General features: G+C 45.1%; 2 protein-coding genes across 13 annotated transcripts in view; both read right to left on the reverse strand.

Annotated features, from left to right (window-relative positions):
• SYNRG (synergin gamma) overlaps window positions 1-6,149 on the reverse strand; it is a 36,171-nt gene extending 30,022 nt beyond the window's left edge. For 3 of the 8 annotated variants that reach the window (XM_085241088.1, XM_085241086.1, XM_085241085.1), the window contains exons 1-3: window positions 5,976-6,149; window positions 2,665-2,705; window positions 1,219-1,337 (exon numbers count right to left, since the gene is read on the reverse strand). In XM_085241088.1, coding sequence (XP_085097214.1) covers window positions 1,219-1,337; window positions 2,665-2,705; window positions 5,976-6,070 — 255 coding nt within the window. In that variant the 5' untranslated portion in view covers window positions 6,071-6,149. The remainder of the gene's footprint in view (window positions 1-1,218; window positions 1,338-2,664; window positions 2,706-5,975) is intronic. The other 5 variants (XM_085241092.1, XM_085241091.1, XM_085241090.1 and 2 more) reach the window with 2 other exon arrangements.
• A 166-nt stretch (window positions 6,150-6,315) lies between these two features.
• Window positions 6,316-18,351, reverse strand: DDX52 (DExD-box helicase 52). 5 transcript variants are annotated; one of them, XM_010722000.4, is made up of 15 exons: window positions 18,098-18,348; window positions 13,004-13,181; window positions 12,575-12,708; window positions 12,192-12,377; window positions 11,780-11,923; window positions 11,470-11,581; window positions 10,867-10,939; window positions 10,527-10,730; window positions 10,263-10,353; window positions 9,661-9,783; window positions 9,285-9,435; window positions 8,834-8,909; window positions 8,308-8,379; window positions 7,607-7,699; window positions 6,316-6,944 (listed from the first exon to the last, which is right to left on the reverse strand). In XM_010722000.4, exons 2-15 carry the CDS (start codon window positions 13,062-13,064, stop codon window positions 6,857-6,859), a joined length of 1,608 nt encoding a protein of 535 aa, XP_010720302.2. In that variant the 5' UTR covers window positions 13,065-13,181; window positions 18,098-18,348; the 3' UTR covers window positions 6,316-6,856. The 5 variants fall into 5 exon arrangements, with proteins under 5 accessions (XP_010720302.2, XP_085097220.1, XP_085097222.1 ...); XM_085241094.1 differs by lacking the exon at window positions 18,098-18,348 and adding an exon at window positions 13,357-13,514; XM_085241095.1 differs by lacking the exon at window positions 18,098-18,348 and adding an exon at window positions 13,357-13,514 and having other exon boundaries at window positions 6,907-7,528.
• Window positions 18,352-18,618: the final 267 nt, after the last annotated feature.

The raw sequence follows: 18,618 nt of genomic DNA on the forward strand, positions 1-18,618 counted from the left end.
CTGTCACAGAAGTAGGCAGTGGTCATTCAGTAGGTGGCACTCTTCCCTCTCAACAATGAGCTACGATTCTTACGGGATTTTAGACAGCACGATGGCCTTCTGGGCAAATACAAAAAAATCAAGACATAAAATCGACACAATCTAGGTGAAAACATTACAGGCATCCTAACCCACATCACTAACAGAATCATGCACTTGGGTTTCCTTGTTTGTTTCTTTTTTAATGTAGTTTCCTACTCTAAATGACTACAGAATACTTCTAAATTCCATGCTGGGGTGCATGCTCCTAACCAACTGCAGGTGCTGGAAGACTGGCTCTGATCACTTCACAGAAAAAACTCATTTGGGCATCCAAGGGGGCAGAGAATATTGAGCAAGAGCACTAGGAGACTGAGCCAAATGAACTGCATGAGATGAGAAATATTTGGTGATAGACATATTCTGGTGCGGTGGCAGTAGCAAAGCTTGCCTGATATAGGAGCCAAAAATTAAATTACTTCTATTATCAATCATTTTGTTTTTGCTATCAGAACCACAGAAAGAGAACAAGTGCTATTATTTTTAGACTAGCACTCATAAAACCATCTTCCTGCTACAAATTTTAGGAAATTAATTTAATAATGTCCAGGTGGGGGTGGGAAGTGAGAGGAGAGCATAAGGAGATGGCAAGACATAATAAATTCAATTTGAGACAGCAATTTGGTTACAAAGCTTTGGCAATACATAAAATTTCAGCAGAATGCAAATCTGTACATAAGCACAGATGGTACTAAACAGAAAACAAGTGATTAAAAGCAGAGAAAATATAGCACTGGCTACTCGTACTTTGTTCTTGTTCCTCAATTAGCAACAGTACAGATAAAGACAAAGTTGCTTTAAGCAAGGAAAAACCAACAATGTTAGAGAGGAAGTAGGACAAATGGGAAAACTGCTCATGCGAGACAATGCAGCACATTTCTCTTGAATTGCTTTCTCCCTGCAACAAGGTCTGTAAAAAGAAAGTTCACGAATTGCTGCTTGCACTTAGACGCAGTTCTACTAACTTCAGCATTTGAGTTACAAAGAGACAAAGAATTCAGTGAACTGCTCACCACCACAGCATCTATCAGCTTACAAGGGGCTCATGAAATCCTATACAACATGCCACCTTAGCAGTAAGGATGTAGAACCAAAGCAAAAGGAGTGTCTCATTTCAACCCACATCTCATCGGCACACACCTGCATGGCCATGGGTCCAGGAGGCATTTGAGAGCCATAATTCATGCCCATCATGCCTGGCATGTTGGACTGCATGACGGGAACCATTGGAAATCCTTGCTGCTGCATAGGAATCATCCCTGTAATAAAATGTTCAACAAGGTGAGCGCTTTGTGTTAAAGCTTTTTTTTTTTTTTTTTTTTTTTAATATTTGAACTAAACCATCACAGCAAAGTAAAGGAAGAACAAAGAAATCAGTCCTGCTGAACTGTTCCAGAAGTGAAAACCAGGCTGCAGGGCAGGCACCGTGGGATATCCTGAAGTTAGCTACCGGTCGGGCTAAGGGAAGAGACTCTACAGGCTTTCCCACAGCCAGGCAGATGAAGCCTCCCACCACCTGAAGGCTTGGCTGTGGGTTTTTCCCATATGATCTTCACAGGGTCAGTTCCAGCTAATGAGATTTAATTAACCACACTGACAGCTGCTGATAATTAATTGCCCATTACTCTAGAAAGGGAAAACTTTAAAAGTGGGAGCATTTCAAGATCAGCCTCAGGAAATAAATCCATGCACCACTTTCACAAAGCGGCTTCTCATTCTGAGCTGGCTGGATAACTCGTACCCCGGTCAACGAGCCCACCACACAGATTAGAATGGTTAAAAGTATTCGCCAGTCAAAGCCACATTTGAATAAAATTTGACAAATCAAACTGAAATATAATTATTCACAGAATGAAGCCAAATCGATTATGCCTTGGGATCTTTGTCTGCTTTGCTCTCCTGGGAGTCAGAATCGAGAAGAAACTCATGCTTGCTACCAGCACCCCATGAGAGAATTCTAACTGCCTGCAGCCGAATATCACGGGCAAAGGCTCTCCAGGAGGGATGCAACAAGCTCAGAAATAAGCCATAAATCAGCTCCCAACACATTTTAAAAGGAAACTGTCACTTCTTCAAATTCTCTCTGTATTTTTCATTAATTAAACAAACAGCGCTGCAACAGCAATGAGAACAAAGGTAATTTAAAGCTGGGGCTCTCCTGTTGTCTGAGCACTTTCACATGGGTTGTGACTGCTGTCCCAAGGTCTTACAGAGCTTTGTAAATATTGACTGGGTACTGCAGAACCCACACAATACTGGTATGCACAGCTGGCAGAAGGAGCATAAAGAGGTTAAATGCCATATTCAAAATAATATAAAAATCTTAAAGGCAAATTCAGGGTCAAACACACCAGAAGTATCACTTTCCTGGGTCTCTAACCTAGCACTTTGCTTTATCAGCATTGCACAGAGCTTTAGAAACAGCTGCGAGATTCAACTGAGCAGCATCGACCTGAAGGGGACGACCAGCTCAGGAGTTCACCTAATCACACTGGGAGCAGCAGCACTGAACAGAGATCACTTGAAGTTGGTCACAGTCTCCAAAGGTAACAAACTTAGTGCTCACAGCATTACATCCATACATACCTTGAGGGGGGCCCAGAGCACCTGCCACGGGAAACATGAAGCTAGAAGAGGAGGGAGAAAAGGGAACGTGAACATCAGTGGATGAAAACAGTCTCTGAAGTGCACCAGCCACAGTCCTCACACCGCAGTCGGCACTTCCACCTGCTGCTGTGCATTTCAGAGGAGACATCAGCAACGTTGCACGCAGCCCCCTGCCACACATAGCCCAAAACTTCACAGCTCACACTGCAGAGCTATGAAGGAACAGACCTCAGCCTCCGTAACAGCGCGAAAATGGCTTTGACTCATCCACATCACCCACAGGAGAACTTCCAGCACCTGCACAGGTTGGTAACAGGTCAGTCTGTGAGCTCAGGCTGGGCCTTTGAGCACTGCAGAATGAATAAGCATCTCCTGCCAGAAGCATCTGATTCAGCAAGACCATGAAACGCACCAGAAAACAGTCCTCAGCTCCTTGGTAACTACTTTCAACACGGAATAAACCGACTGTGAGACCCCACTGCCTTCCCCTCTCCCCCCAGACATGATATGCATCACAAAATAATGCAGTGGCTGGTTTCTTAGTTACATCTCAGTGCAAGAAAAACTGTTGGTTTGCAAAAAAACTATTCATCAAGTAATAAACACCAGGTACACCTGGAGGAAAAACTGCTGAAAATTCAACCAAAATTATAATGGAAATGCTAGAACTGGCTGTGCTGCCCAACAGGAGAAAGGTCCTCGTTGGGAAGCCTCACTCACAATAAATTTACCTGAGCAGTAAGTCACAAAATAAGAACTTGAATCGGTGTCCCAGCCAGCTGTTCCCTCAAAATGCCACACAAAGACAAACACACTCACAGACGTTCAACACAAAGGTGGACATAAAACCACCTAGGATTGAAGGAGGAGAAGACACTACGACTGATTGCAGGCAGTTCTGCACATCCTGCAGGAAGTCACAAAGCCAACCTCATTTATACTTCTAGAAGAACTGAGCATAATAAATTCTAAGACAAAATAAGGAATCTGGTTCATGGATAAACGCAAAATTGAATTGCAGCCAGTTGTTGTACAGACAGCAGGTGACACAGTCACCAGCACAACCCACAGCACTCCTCAGTTCAGTCTCTAACTTGGAATCTTCTCAATGCTTCGGCTTCTTCTTTTCACCTATGGAAATAGCTGATTATCTCCAGGCTGTCAGCACAGAGTGCCACCTCAGCCACAGATCCTCTGAAGCCACATGTAATTTCAGCTCCTGCATACAAAGCAGTTCTGCGCATCTTAAAAATACACCAGCCTTGTTTCTTTTGAATTATAAAATATTTAAAGTTCATTTTGAAAAGCTCACAAGTATCACAAAGTGTTCATGGCTTTATGTTGCACTTTCTTGTCGGGGAATCTGGTCAAAAAGAATTCTTCCAAATTAGCAAACGTAATGTAACTCGAACAAGCGTAGCAAGGTACCACTGCCTGTTGGAAGCAAATAAAGGACAGGCAATAAAATATTTATCCCTTTCTACTGAACTCCTGATTTATTTATAAGTCTCAGTGAAAGATAAATAAATAAACAAACCCTGAAACTAATGAGAGGGCACTGGAAGAGGAAGCTACACCGCAGCGGCAAAGCAAGCTCCTAGCACAGCTCTCCTCGTGGTTCTGCTGTGCCACTGCTGGGAGCTGCCACCAGCACGGACGCTCAATCCTCATCACATTTCTAAAGGCAAAAACCAGAAGCCTTATTTCCACACTGCTTTCCAGGGACACAGAAGGTATGGTCACATCCAGCTAAAGCAGCTGATCCGCAATGCTGGAATTAAGCTCTCAGCCACTGCTGAGACAAAGCAGAGGCAGGACAGAAAACCACAGAACCTGATAAACCGTGCTGATAGAAACAACACCAGGAGCAGCTTTATTTAAAAAAAAAAAAAAAAAAAAAAAGACATTTTAAATCCAGGTACCTCAAAATAATAGAACTGATTATAAGAATAAGCAGGCAACAACAGGACTGCCTTTAAAAAACAAAGTAAAACGGGCACAATTAAGTACATCTGTAAGGACCAATATGCTTCTTGAAGGCTAGAAGAGTGTTTATTCCAGCTACTTGGTGGCAAACTCCAAAATTCCCAAATGCACTTTCCTGAGAGTGGAATACCTCACAGTCTTGGTTATTTAGAGCAGCTGACTACCACCAAGCGTGCCATTTCAATGGGGTTTCTTATTCCTCATTACTTCCACAAAGGATTTAAAAGCAGCTGCAGAGATTTCTGTTGTTCTCAACATCAGATGCCCCCCCACCAGCAGGGCTGATGCAACTAGATGTAATACTTGATGTAACACAGTAAGAAAACATTATGTGTCAGATGGTCTGCACAAGACAGAGTAAATATAAGGAAAGCAAAGCAATTACCCTACAGCACTGCTATTGTGAGAGTTCTGTTAATCCGTACGTTCCTACCGGTTAAGTACCTTAAATGGGAAGCTTCAAAACCAAAAGTCAGCCTCGATCAAACCACAGGAGCAACTCCTTTGCTGAATCTGTGTGTTCCTGCGACAGCTCCGTCTGCACACAATGCACTCCTATCCACAAGCAGATTTTCGACTCCCCCATTTCCCAATGAGTAAAGTCGCATTCTACCAACGTGCTACGGGATACACCGGAGTATTTTTCAGTGGCAAATTTCAACACAGAAATCCACATTAACGAACCTCCCGGCACAGAACGTGAACCGCTGCCGCCGGATTCGCTCTCAAAGCAACCAAACACCGATGGGAAACAAACAAAGGCTCTGCGACGAGCGCACCGTCGTGGCCTTCAGCTGACTGACAAACGAACGTCCGCTCCTTGCAGGCAGCGCTGCTCTGAGGCCGCCGTTTCGCAGCCGTGCCGGGTTTATGGAGCGACACGCGCTGCAGAACCGGCCCTCGGACCTCAAAGGAGCAACTCAGCTCCAGGAAACACCAGAGCCCGGCTGAAATGAAAGCATCGCCCTCCTTTCACCCGACCCCGTTCCTCCACCTCACACCGCGCCCGCAGCGCCGGTGAACCAGCACGGCCGTCCCTGCCGGCACCCAGCGAGGCTGCGGGCCCCGCAGGAACCAGGAAAGAGAGACGTTCGGAAGGCAGCGGCAGCAGCGGCAGGCGGGCGGCTCGCACCGAGGCAGCAGGCCGGAGAGCCAGGCACAGCGGGCCGCCCCGGGCCCCGACCCCCGCCTCCTCCGCGGTCCCTCAACCCCGCGCCTAAGCCCGACGGCCTCCTCCCCTCGCTCGGCGCCCCCGCAGCCCTCCGGCCCCGCTCCCCCTCGCGGCCCCGCCCCGCCGCACCGACCCGGCTGCCCCCGCGCCTCCCGCCGCTCCGGCTCCGCCGCCGCCCGCCGCACCGCCGCCGCCGCCCGCCGCGCCGGGCCCGGCCCGCAGCGCCATCTTCCCGCTCCGGCCCGGCGGTCAGCTGAGCCGCCGCGCTTCCGGGGCCGGGCCCGACTGCGGCCCGCCTCAGCGCCGCCTCGTCCCGCGTGCAGCCCGGCCCCGGGCGGCGGGAAGAGGAGGAGCCCCTCAGAGAGAGGGCGGGAGGAGGAGCGGAGCTGCGATCTACGCCCGAATGGATTCAGTGCGAGACACAGAGAGCGTGTCCCTCAGCGACTGCAGAAACGGACACGGCTCCACTAGAATCCTTTACGACCTCATTTATTCTGCTGCGAGGCTCAAACGACACGAAATTACTGAGACTCAAAAGCACCTAAAAGATCCATTATCCCTAAAGCAGAAGGAAGGTTGCACTTCCTCTATTCGTGTTGTTTTGCATTTTTACAAAAACGTGTCCAAGGAAGCATCTACCAGCTGCAGTTCCCAGGCCTAGCAGTACCCCTCCCTCTCTTTCCCCCACAACCCGCATTTTCTGTGAGTCTGACAGGTGTTTTAGGGAACACCGAACTGACAGCAGTTCCAAGCAGTAATATAAAAGTGACAGTAACACAGCCTTTCGAACAATTGTTCATTAATATGAAGTGTTCAGTAGTATTCACTCCTATAAGAAGCGTTCAGGAGTCCTCTACTCATATTTTGGTAGGGACTTTCTTGCATGTAAACATCCCACCTCACGCAGAAGGAAAGAGGAAGAAATACTCTTCTTTCCTTGCCATCATCTTCATTCGTCCATTCTTCAGCATGGGCACAGGTGTCAGTCCCAGCTCAAGAGCCATCTGCCACTGTTCAGCTTTTTGAAGCAGTCTTCAAATTAGTGTTATTTGTAACTTCCTTAACTTTCTTTTTTTCCTTAACATTTTCCTTTGCAGTTCTCCTACAAAAAAGACAGCATAGACCAAGGCAGCTGAACACCGCATATTAAAAATAAAAGAATATAATAGAAATATAATAGACACCAGACATTTTGCTTTATAGTAGAGTAATTGAACGTAAATCCTTCAGTAGGAACCATCTGAAGATACAACAATGGCAATCTACCATACAAAATTGCTACGCACCAGCCAGCCTTATTTTGTGAGCTCTAGCCATTGCAATTTAAGATTTATTTCTTGTATTAATACTTGCCTATCCTGCCTGTGGCAGGGAGGTTGGAACTTGATGATCACTGAGGTCTCTTCCAGCCCAAGCCATTATATGATTCACATGACAAAAACAAAGCAAGCTCTTTCCCAGAAGAGAAGTGGGTTCTGGAATTCTGCTAGGACAGCTTTACAGCCTGTTACAGAGCTACCTGTAATGCTGTCTTCTCACATACAGCCATGTAGGGTGAACTCATGGCATTAACCCAATTTCCAGTAGCAGATACTGATACTTCACAGCCACTACATTACAAGCGCTGTGACTTGGTGTGTCCAAACGAGACGTTGGTTATAGTGGAGGAAACTTGCTGGGCCTTTTCTGGATAAAGGACATTTTGAAATTAAAGAAAAAGCAAGAACAAAAAAAACCACAAACCCTCCACACACACACTCTTACTTTTTTCTTCTGTCTTTTTTTAAGAAGCACTGAGGAGTGGTACAAATTGCTTCTCTCGTTAGTGGTTTCTTAATGAATTTCTTCTTCTGTTTGCTGAGAATGATATTTAGTAAAAGATTAAGTGATTTTAAACGATAAAAAAATAATATTCAAAATCAATAAAACAGACAATGAAAACCTGTACTAGTTTGTAATGTATTTATTGGTCTGAATGTATTTTCAGCATTTATTCCGGGGTCAGTTCAGCCACATTATCTCCATGGCATTCAAACAAACTTCATTTTAATACTTACAGTTAATAACACAAAATTTGAAATTAATTTTGAAAACTATTAAAAATTATCAGTCAAAATAAAGCATTAAGAAATACTCTTTACCAATCTATCCATTCACCCACACACCATTTTAAGGTAACTTTCTCATGTACTGGAAGTCTGATTATGAGTGCAGGCCTGGGAAGCCTGGGACGTATTTCAGGGAACTCCCTGTTCTCCAGGAACTAACAGCTTCTCTATATTAGAGAATTCTTTATCTTTCCATTTTTTTTGTCTAGGTGGAAAAACACACCATCGCAGCTCTGTCAAAGATTCCTTTTGCAGCTGAACTGCAACAGTAACTTGTGCAACCCTCACACCCCAACCAGCCCTCATGCAGGATTTTAAAATGGAAGACAAACTGGTAATCTATTCAAATGAACATACCTTTGGAGCTTGGGAAAGTGCTTTATGTAGTCTGGCACAGGACAGCCAGCTCGCTGAATAACGTTGGCTATACTGAAAAGGAGAGGATGGAAGAGATTAGCACTGGCAGTAACTGTGGGAAAACCAGAGGAGCAAAGCCAGCTGAACAGTCTTGAATCTTCCCCCCTCAGAAGGGTTCAAGTCAGAATACAAAGTTTCACTCTAAAACACCATGAAGTATGCCATTGTTTACAGCATAACAATGTAGCAAAGCAGTGCTGGTTTCTCACTTGTTGCATTAGTGAAAAGCTTCAAAACAAAACCTTAAAATTGAAATGTTTCAGGCTTTCCCATACTGTTAACACCTTACAGCTTCACCAGGTGAATTCTGAATTCTTGAAGAGCATTCTGTATCAAGGTGAGTTTTCCAGAGCCTAGCAGCACCGTGCTCACCAGGTGTGTGGCATTAGAAAGAACCACACAGATCAGCAGACACTATAGCAAAAATATGCTTTATTCTTTGTATAAATTTTTGTTTGAAATTTACCTTCGCAATAAAGGCTTATCATCTTCTGTAAAGAAAGTGACTGCTTTCCCTGTGTGTCCTGCTCTTCCAGTACGACCTGTCAAAACACAAATTGAACAGATCAGAGGTTTTTCTTCAAATATCTTTATTCTACTCCTCTTCACAGCCCAGGCCTCCCAGCGCATGTTAACATACTAAGCACACTGCCACGCAGCTGATCTCAAAAGATCATTTCTACTGCATGAAAACAACAACTACACTTGAAAGGTCTAAGTGTAGAAAGTCCATAGAAGCCTGACAAAAAGTAACTCTTTTTTACTGAAAGTTGAGACAAGGTATAAATTGACTCAAATGAGTCAATGCTGTAGCAACAGAGGAGTCTTGCTGTCAGGATTTTCACATATGCATAAGAGTTTCTCCATTGAAGATCTACAAACTATGGAAAAGAACATACTTTGCAAACAATACTCACCTATTCTGTGGATGTACTCCACTGCACTGGTTGGCAAATCATAATTAATAACCATATTTACTCCTTTGAAGTCAATCCCTCGAGCTAGTAAAGCTGTGCAAATGAGCACCCAGATCTTCCCAGCTCTGAAACTGTGTACTACATTATCTCTCTAAAAAGAAAAGAAAAAAAAAAAAAAAGAGAAAGATACTAGGAAACATCCTAACTAGCAGTCTGATGCAAACTTCTTTCCTGAAAATTGTCACATCAATAAAAAACTAAATCTCTAAACTAAAACATGCAGATAATTACTGTTAAACTTACCTGAAGCTACATTTTAAAAAGGAAATACCAAGTATTGTAAAGCATTTTTGGGAAAGACGTTATAACCTCCTACCTGTTGTTGAGTTTTGTCTGCATGGATGACATCTACGTTGATGCCTTCATAAATAAGTTCATGGAAAAGCTCTTTAGCCCTCTCAATAGACTGTACAAAAACAAGGACTGGGGGAGCAAAACCCTGCAAAACAGAACGCTTCTATAAGGTTCAAGCCCTCTTCCTACTGTTGCTGGCTGCAGACTCTGCTGCTACCAACTTAAATGAACCCTGTATTTACATCTTAGAGGATTATATTTTCTTAACTAGCAAAAATCTTTGGGACATAAGCAAATTCAACTCCACTACCTTCAATGGAATTACTCTTCATTTAATCAGGCTGTAATTTAATCCACAGAAACTATTTTTCCCTCACTCAATATGAACAACCCCTTTCACACTGCCTACTAAAATTAGCTGCACCATTCATGCAGACTACTCCCTAGCAGGGCTCAAATATATAACTAACAATGGAAAATTCTCTAAAATTTCACAGGGAGAGTAACATTCCTCTGGTACAGGAGATCTGGACAATGCTTTAACATGTACCACAGAGAAACCTCTGAGAGACAGAAGACATGGCTCAGTTCAGAAGCAGAATGCACTCAATCACTCCAAATTACCTTTTTAACAAGCTCTCTCATTGCTGTTAGTTTTCCTGTTTCAGATCCAACAAACAACAGCTCTTGTTCCACCGTCTCAGCTGCCGAGTTTCTGAAATCAGAAACCCAATAAATATATATAAATATTATGTGGTGGGTGGGTGAGAAACACTGCATGCAAGACAAACTTTCATCAGTACATGCTCCAAGGGGTTAATACTCATTTGACAATGAAGTAACAGGCAAAGGAAAAAAGAGAGAATCAAAGCGTGACTGCACACCTACCTTGCACCAACAGACACCAGAACAATACTGTCAAGGTTGAGTTTACACCACTCCTCCACATCACGTGCAAAGGTTGCGCTGAAAAAGGCTCTTCTCACCACATGGGACGTGCATGCCAGGAAGATGGAGGCCAATTGCTCTCGGAATCCTGACTTTCCATCTTCAAACAGTTTGTCTGACTCATCCACCACCAGCCACTCCACACTAGGAACAAAGAGGTTTTGTAAGAGTTATTTGCAGAGAAGCCAAAAGGCCTAAGGAACTTTACAGACACGAGGACCATGCACACATCCACTTCCCAGTAGCAGAGCTGACAGCAAAACCATATTTGATATAGTACCTGGTCAAGTCTATTGCTGGAGGATCTTGTTTCAGTAAATAAATGAGTCTGTTCGGAGTAGTAACTAGTATATCTATTTTAAAACAAAACAAAACAAAACAAAAAAAGCAGCAAAATGTTAGAACAGACAAAACAGACTTTAGCAGAGCATTGAGAAACATCTTCCTACCCAATCAGACAGAAATTTGTTCATTTGGGCTTAGGACAAGGCACTTCACTGTTGCAATTCATTTAGGGTAATATTTAAGCAGCAGAAGATATTGCAAAAAGGCTGCGAATGTCTTTTATTACCACAAGACTTTACGGGTGTGGCTGTTAAATTTCAGTGGAAATAGTTTAGATACTAAAATCAGTTCCACTGTCCTCTTCTTTGAAGCCCTATCTACTGTAATATTTACCTTATATTAAGCCTACAATTTATGAAGGTTCACTGTCAGGCTCACTCCCTATTTCTTCCACACAAGCTCCTTTTTAGTGTTGAGCAATAGACTGTATAACTTGAGTGGTGTTAACAATCTCCTTAAAACCAACATCAGCCAGAAGAGCAAAGTCAATGACATTTTTGAAATTTTCAAAAAGCACTTCAGTAGTGAAAACAGTTACCAAACTTCTTAGACGACTTGGGCCCAAACTTCTTTGCTGCTTCAGAGGCTTTCTGGATCATATGGATTCTGAAGCCTGTCCCCTCAGCCAATTTCACCAACTCCCGATGTGTCTGAAAAAACAGCAACACAGATTAAATTTTCCAACTAAGATGATTAGCTTTTGTAACCTGAAAAACTGCAGGCATCCCTCAATAAAGTTTCAAACATCAATCAGATTTCAGGATTTGAGAAAGCTATGTAGTTTACGGAGCGTAATAAATGAGCAAATACACACATTTGAAAATAATTTCTTTCTCCACAGTACGCACCTGGGAAGCAAGTTCCCGGGTAGGCGATATGATCAGGGCTCTGAATCCTTTGTTCATGGGTTGTTTCAGGTGTGTTAAGAGAGGAATACAAAATGCCAGTGTTTTTCCAGACCCTGTAGGAGCAGAAGCTAGAAGTTCTCGACCCTGGAAGAACACAAAAAAGGGACACTGTATGCTACTCAAAGAAGACAAGGCAAAAACAAACGACGACAACAAAAAAAACTATGAAACTAATCCCAAGCACATTAGTAAAAGCACAGACCAAAAATCTTTCATAGCTCATTTTGAAATGTGATGCCTTTGATACGTTTCTAAAGCTGTACAACTGACCAATGACAGGACTCTAAAAAGAGAGACCTCTTTCCAAATTTTGCCACGCACCTATAATAATATATGATTCTGTAAGACTTACATGAAGCATGACTGGAATGGCCTGCATCTGGATTGGCGTTGGAACCTGGAAGCCAGCAGCTTGAATATTCTCAATAACTTTGGGGTGAACTTTGTATTCCTTCTGAAGTTGATCAAATGTGGCAACCGGGTCAGGAAGATCTGTCCCTTGAACGTTAATCCTGTGTTGATTTCTGAAACGGTTTATCTAAAAGGCAAGAGATACACTCTTCCTTTAGTTCATCTTTTAACTCTGTCATAAAACTAAATGCATATGAATTCACCTTCGGGTTATTTTCCCCATACTCAGTCACACTCCTCCCAGGATAAACTACCTCAACTGTTGGATGCAACACCCACAGAAAACAAGCAATCAGTTGCTACACTAGAATGATGCGGTCCTACCTTCTCCCTTCTCAAACGTTCAAGCTTTTCTGCAGTAGGTTTTTTGTTGTCTTTTGTATCTTTGACTTTTGCTTCCAGAGAGGACATCCACATTATCCCATTGCTTTCTGACAGCTCTGGCACTGACACTGTTTCTGGAAGTTTCAAAAAAACAAAGCTTCCATTGGTAAAATCTAATCAAAAAGGACACCTCAAAACCTTTTTTGTCTCACTGCCACTGAATGGAACAAAGACAACAATTACATCCCAAAACCTCATCACCGAATCACAACGCAGCTGTTCTATCAGCTCTAATGTTGTGGAGCCAAAGAAGCCAGAGACCTCTTTCTTCCCAGTCAAGTAATCCACAATTTCTGCACATTTAACGCAAACCGAAGCAAGAATGAACTTTGTCAGGGTACTCTATCACGTACATGTATACATAGATACCTTGTATCTTTTTTCTTTTCCTTTTACCACTTTCTGCAGTCCTTTTTCTCTTCCCTGCCATCTCCACATCTTTTCTTCCCGCTCCATCCTCCTGCTTCCCCGCGGACCCCAGTGGGGCTCCCTCCTTGCGCCCGAAGAAGTCGAGGTTCTCCGGTGTGCCGCCACTTCCCCGGATCACCTGGAGGAGGTAGCGAGGCACAGGGTGACAAACCCGGAGAGACGCGGTGAGGATCCCGAGCGCCGCCACAAGGCCGCGGATGCGCGCGGGGCTCCACCGAGCGGACGGGAACGGGCCCGGAGCCCCGCTGAGCCGCCTCGGGCCCCGCCCAGCCCCCCCTCCGGTAGCTCCGCACCCCGAAGCGCCGCGCGTCCCGCCCGAAGCGCCGCACATCGAAACGGGCCCCGGCGCCCAAGCGGCGGAACAGCTCCTGTGCCTCCATGCCGCCACCAGCTCCCGATTCTCCCCGCGGCGCACCGGAAGCGGAACGCCGGAAGCAGAATGCACTTCCGGGAGCGCGGGGGCGGGCTGGAGCGGCACCCCGCTGTCATGGCAACCGCGCTGCGGAGCGCCGTGGCTGGGGGAGGTTTGGTGAAGCTGTACCGCCTTCTGTCAGCGCAGTGCAACTCGGGGCCGGGGTACGGCTGTGGGCCGGCCCGAGCTGAGCCCTCGGAGACCCTGAACGGTGCCGGAGGACCGGATCGCGCCGAGCCGCTGCACGGCGGGCGTTGTTACTCCGTGACTCTCACGTTCTGTTTATGAACGATACCAGAAGGTTTCGTAGATTGGGGGAGCTAGAGAGCACCCCGCAAGTGTCTGGCTTTCATAGTAGAAAGTGGGATCCAAACATATGCCCAGGTTCCGTCTGTTTGCAATCAGAACACAGCTTTGGGTGAGAGGGCGGAGGAGGAAAGCTGTGAGAAGTGATATATTTGGTTCCTGAACCAATTTTAAGCATTACTCAGCCTTGAGGCTGAGGTCATCTGCATGAGATCCAAATGAATCAGAAATATCAAATCTGGAATGTGAGCTGTAAAGCTGTTCTACATCTTTATAGGCTCATCACAGCACTTTGTCCTTTTGTGTATTTCTGATGGTGAGTTAATTACACTGACTGCTGCGCCTGTTTTAAAGGAGCAGCTCATTTAAATGAAGGGACAAAAGCTTTTGTAAGAAGTTTTTGTTCGCACATGTCTGTGCTGTCATGATTTACAGTATCATTAGCTGGTCTCAAAGGGCTGGTGGGCAAAGTGCTCTTCTATCAATCACAGGGAGACACCATCAGTCCACCGGGCACCAACACTGCTCTCAGAGCTGCAAACTTGGGCCCCACATATTTCTGAGGAGAAAACCCAGTGGTTTATTAGTTCTCATCTTCTCACTGTCAGGATCATCCCTGGTTTTACATTGTCTTCATCAATTGTCTAGGAAGTCCCTTTGTGATCTGCAACAAGTGGCTCTGCCTTGCTGTGTGAAAGATTGAGCGTGTTCTCTCTTGGCCAGAGTCAAACCCATTGCAGCCAGGAATACTGCACTGTGCTCTTGGTTTTAAGACTCACACTGACATAGATTCCCACACACATTTGGCACAAAGCAGTGTAGCAGTTCCAGTGATACCTACCTCAAAGTCAGGCAGAGGCAGAGTTTATTTAACCTTTGATGCACACCGATACAGTTTCACCTCATGTATATGCAACTGTGCTTAAAGAAATTATTTTAGAAGCAAAACACCAGCAGCAGAGCAACTGGCTCTGCTGTTCAGGACAATCAGAGAAAAATCAGAACTTGTCTAATTAATGTAATTATTCATTATGATAAGTCGTGAGACACAGTAGTAAAGGTAAGTCTCCTTGTACTTTGTATCAGATCAAATTATACAGATATCTTTCCTTGTGTGCTTGAGGTAGAACAAGCAAATCCTATTAAGCAACGTAATATCAGCATTACAAAAACCATTTCGCATAATAAAATTCTCAAGGGCCAAACATCTACATCACTGAAGTCTAAGAGCCCCAGAACATCCAGGCAAGGCTGTTCCTCCTATAACATTCATTATTTTAATTACAAGCTTTGAGATGAAAAATTGCATTAACAAGATCCTCCCCACAGCCCATATCTGCCTGATTTATAGCACTTTTTTTTTTTTTTCTTTTTGGGCCAACCTTTTGACTTCCCAGCAGAGGGATGAAAGCAGCTGTGCAGAAACCATGAGTGGGTGGGTACAGCACACCACTGTGTCCCTCCTTGGTGCCCATCTCCACTTGCAGCTGCTGCTGTATGCACAGAGAGTAAAGCAGTGCAGGAGAGACCCAAAGGAGCGTCCTTTGCGCTGATCCCAGGCTGAAGCTCTTGCTTTTCTGCTGGGAGAGGTGGCTGATGGTTGCTGTGTGAGGACAAGGAAGAATGTGGAGGAATTTGTGTAACAAAGATCTATAAATCATCTCCAGTATCCATCACTCCCCAAGAGATGCTGTCAGCAGATTCAAGAGTGAGGAAATGGGAACTACTCTCTTCATCAATTGGCTGGGAAGTGCCTTTGTGGCCAGGCAGAGGAGCTCTGCACTGAGGTGGGACTTCGGAGGGAGCAGAACTGGAGCTTGCTCCCAACTGCTGGTGCAGAAAAGGAGAAATTGAAAACGTGAAGTTAAAACAACCTGAATGAATGCAAAGCAAAACTGCTCTTGTGAAAGCATCAGTTTTAGCTTTGCTTCCCTGGTGCTTCTCTATCAATTACTCGACACTAATTGCCAAGTCAGTGCTGACAGCAGATGACCAGCTGAAGTTTTACGGAGTATGTGGGGTGCATGGGAGTGCACAGCCCTGAAGTGATTTGTGAATTTCTGCAATCCAACAGCCTTGTGTAGCAGGGCAATCCTATCTTAGGAGAGCTTGCTGGGCTGGGTCTTAGTGCCACAAAACTCAGCTCAAAGCTGCACCTGAGCCCCAAAAGTGATCCCATCTCTGTCTCATGCATGAGGCTGCTGCAGGATGGGAGCACTGGCAGCCTGAAGCAGGGAGCTGGGCTGCGATCCCATGGGTCTGCTGGGCATTTCCCCTCAATATTAGTCAGGGCCACGTCCCACAGGTGGGGCTAAGGTAAAAACCTGCACAATTGCAAAGCAAATGTGGTGGACAGATTTAGTCCATGCACAGTCAGATCGGGGATGTTCACCTATAGCTGTGGAACCCCCTCCCAAGGAAAGCCAGTATCTTTTTTTTTTTTTATTTGGTATGGTTTTTTTTAGCCCACGTAGGACCACATTCATCAATGGCACTTCTGCGTATCTGCTGCCCACATCCCAGTATCCTACTATATTATCATCACTAATATGCACATAACAGTCAATTAGCCTGGCTGAGCGCACTCATGACCTCTGATCCCTGCTGTGTCCCTCAATCCATTAACAGGCCCTCGTCCTCCAGCTCCCAGTATGAATTGATGTTGCATCTATTCTCTTTCAGCAAAGGAACACGCTTCCTCATTCATCTGTCCATTTCCACTTTCTGTTCTTTTGTCCCCTCCTTCTGTTCCCTGTGTTGCTAACCTGGTCACAACTTCTTGACCCCATGTCCTTGTCCCTCCCGAGGGTGCTGTTATCCCAATCACTACCAAAAAACTTTTACTTTTTTTCTCCAATCTTATTTAGCAAAAATGGTTTCCAGCAGTGTGAGAGCTTTGATCCCCTATTCAAGAAATCCTTCCAATGTTTTTTTTTTAAAGGCTTTCTTTCTAAGGCAAATGAATTCTTCATAAAAGGGGAAATGGTGTGCTAGTTGGTCTCTGTTCATCTGAAGAAGACAAATGATCTCTTTTATTACTTGAAAAGCATAACAGTTGAGTGTGTGGATTTGTGATTTATCTGTAATTAAGAATTAATTTGAAGCAGCATATTAATTACAGAAAGGGGAATTAATTTTGCAGGATATACAAATAAGTCAAAGTTCCTGGAATGAGAATATAAAACTGAGGCTTGTGATTTGTACATCTCTGCATGAACACAAACACTGGGCTGGGACAGCTCTGCAGTGTCTGTGCAAGGTTTTTGACTTGTAAGTTTAATCCCTGGGCTGGAAAAATAACTGCCTGGTCAGAACCCCACCCCAGCTCTGCTGAGCCCATCACCACAGCACAAACCTGCATGTTGGGCAAGCTCCACCCAACCAAACCTGCCCAGAGCCTCCAAAGGGTGGCCCATGTGCCATCCACAGGGCAGAAATGACGCTTTCTTCCCAGTGTCACGCAGGAAAGAAGCGCCCAGGGAGCACAGTCCTGAGATTTCCTGCCCAAATCTTCAGCGCATGCAGCCACCTCACCAGACTGGCAGAGCCGGTCTGGAAACACTGCATGTTTGAAGCTGGGCATTCTTGTGCAACTTGGTGTTATTACTACACATGCGACAAGCAGCAGTTCTGATACTGCTTAAATAGCTTGTCTATATTCCAGCGTCCATCCAGAGGCCTTTTTGGTAATGCTGGGATCTAGGAGGTTTCCTTTGTACCTGCATCCGCACTCTAAGTTAAGTGCGGCGATATGGCTTTGCTCTGCCAAGAAAGAGGTGGCAGTTGTTATGGATATAAAGGCGGCCCTTTAAAGCTTTGAGACAGCCCATGGATCCTCATGTGCAGGAATTCCCCTGCAAAACGTCTTTGAACTGTGGACTTATCACTCAGCCTTGTAAAACATATCGGTCATAAAAGGGCTTTGTCATGTTTCTGCCAGGTGCCCGTGCTGTATGACAACTGCATCACCAGACACAAAATGCTCATTAGCAAAAGAAGCAAGCAGCCATGCTTTCTTCCTCCAGGCCCTCTGGTACCCAGAACTGACAGCACACAAGCAGCTTTTTGGCAGCTTCATGCATTCACACCTCTTGGGTAAACACTTTCCCTTCTTAATCATTACTTCTGTTTTCATATTATCAATTTTGTCCTGCCTTCTTTATCACACTCTTTGCTCCACACTTGCTGCCTTCTCTGCCCATGCCTTTGTTCAGTTGTGTCCTGTGCCCATTTCCCATTTCCCTTGGGCTCAGTCCCTCCACTGTCCTCCCAGACCTTCTCCTGTGGGGCTGCACCTCCCCAGGGTTTGCACTCACCTTCTCTGCGTGGCATTCTGGAGAGCAGTGCTGATACTGGGCCACTTTGCAAGCAATGCTTTACGTAGTGCCTATTTCCCTCCTTCCTTCCCATTGGGTTACCCATTCTTCTGTGGGACAAAGTCAGCCTGACATTGGATGTGCACCAGCTGGGGAACATTCATCCCTCCGCCTTGATGAGCCACTCAGGGAGCAGAGCACCAGCTGGCAACAGCAAGAGAATCCAAACTGTTCCCACCCTGACCTGCTGGGAACTGAGCCCAGGCAATGCCTGAGAGCAGAATCTGAGCTGATTGAGAAGGTTGGCTGAGCTGCACAGAAAGGGCATTGCTGAGCAGGGAGGGGCAGCAGATCTCTCTGCTTCAAGCACGCATCTTTTCTCCCAGCTAACAGAGTACGTTGCTTCTGAATCTCTGTGAAAGGGAACAAGTAGTCTTCATGCCTCCCATCCTCTTCCAGTTCTTGTCTAGAGCAGAAAAAAATCACAGAAATGCCACGGGAGGGTTTTGACTGGGGTGTTC

Source organism: Meleagris gallopavo, chromosome 21 (genome assembly GCF_905368555.1).
Source record: "Meleagris gallopavo chromosome 21, MGAL_WU_HG_1.1, whole genome shotgun sequence".
Classification (NCBI taxonomy): Eukaryota; Metazoa; Chordata; class Aves; order Galliformes; family Phasianidae; genus Meleagris; species Meleagris gallopavo.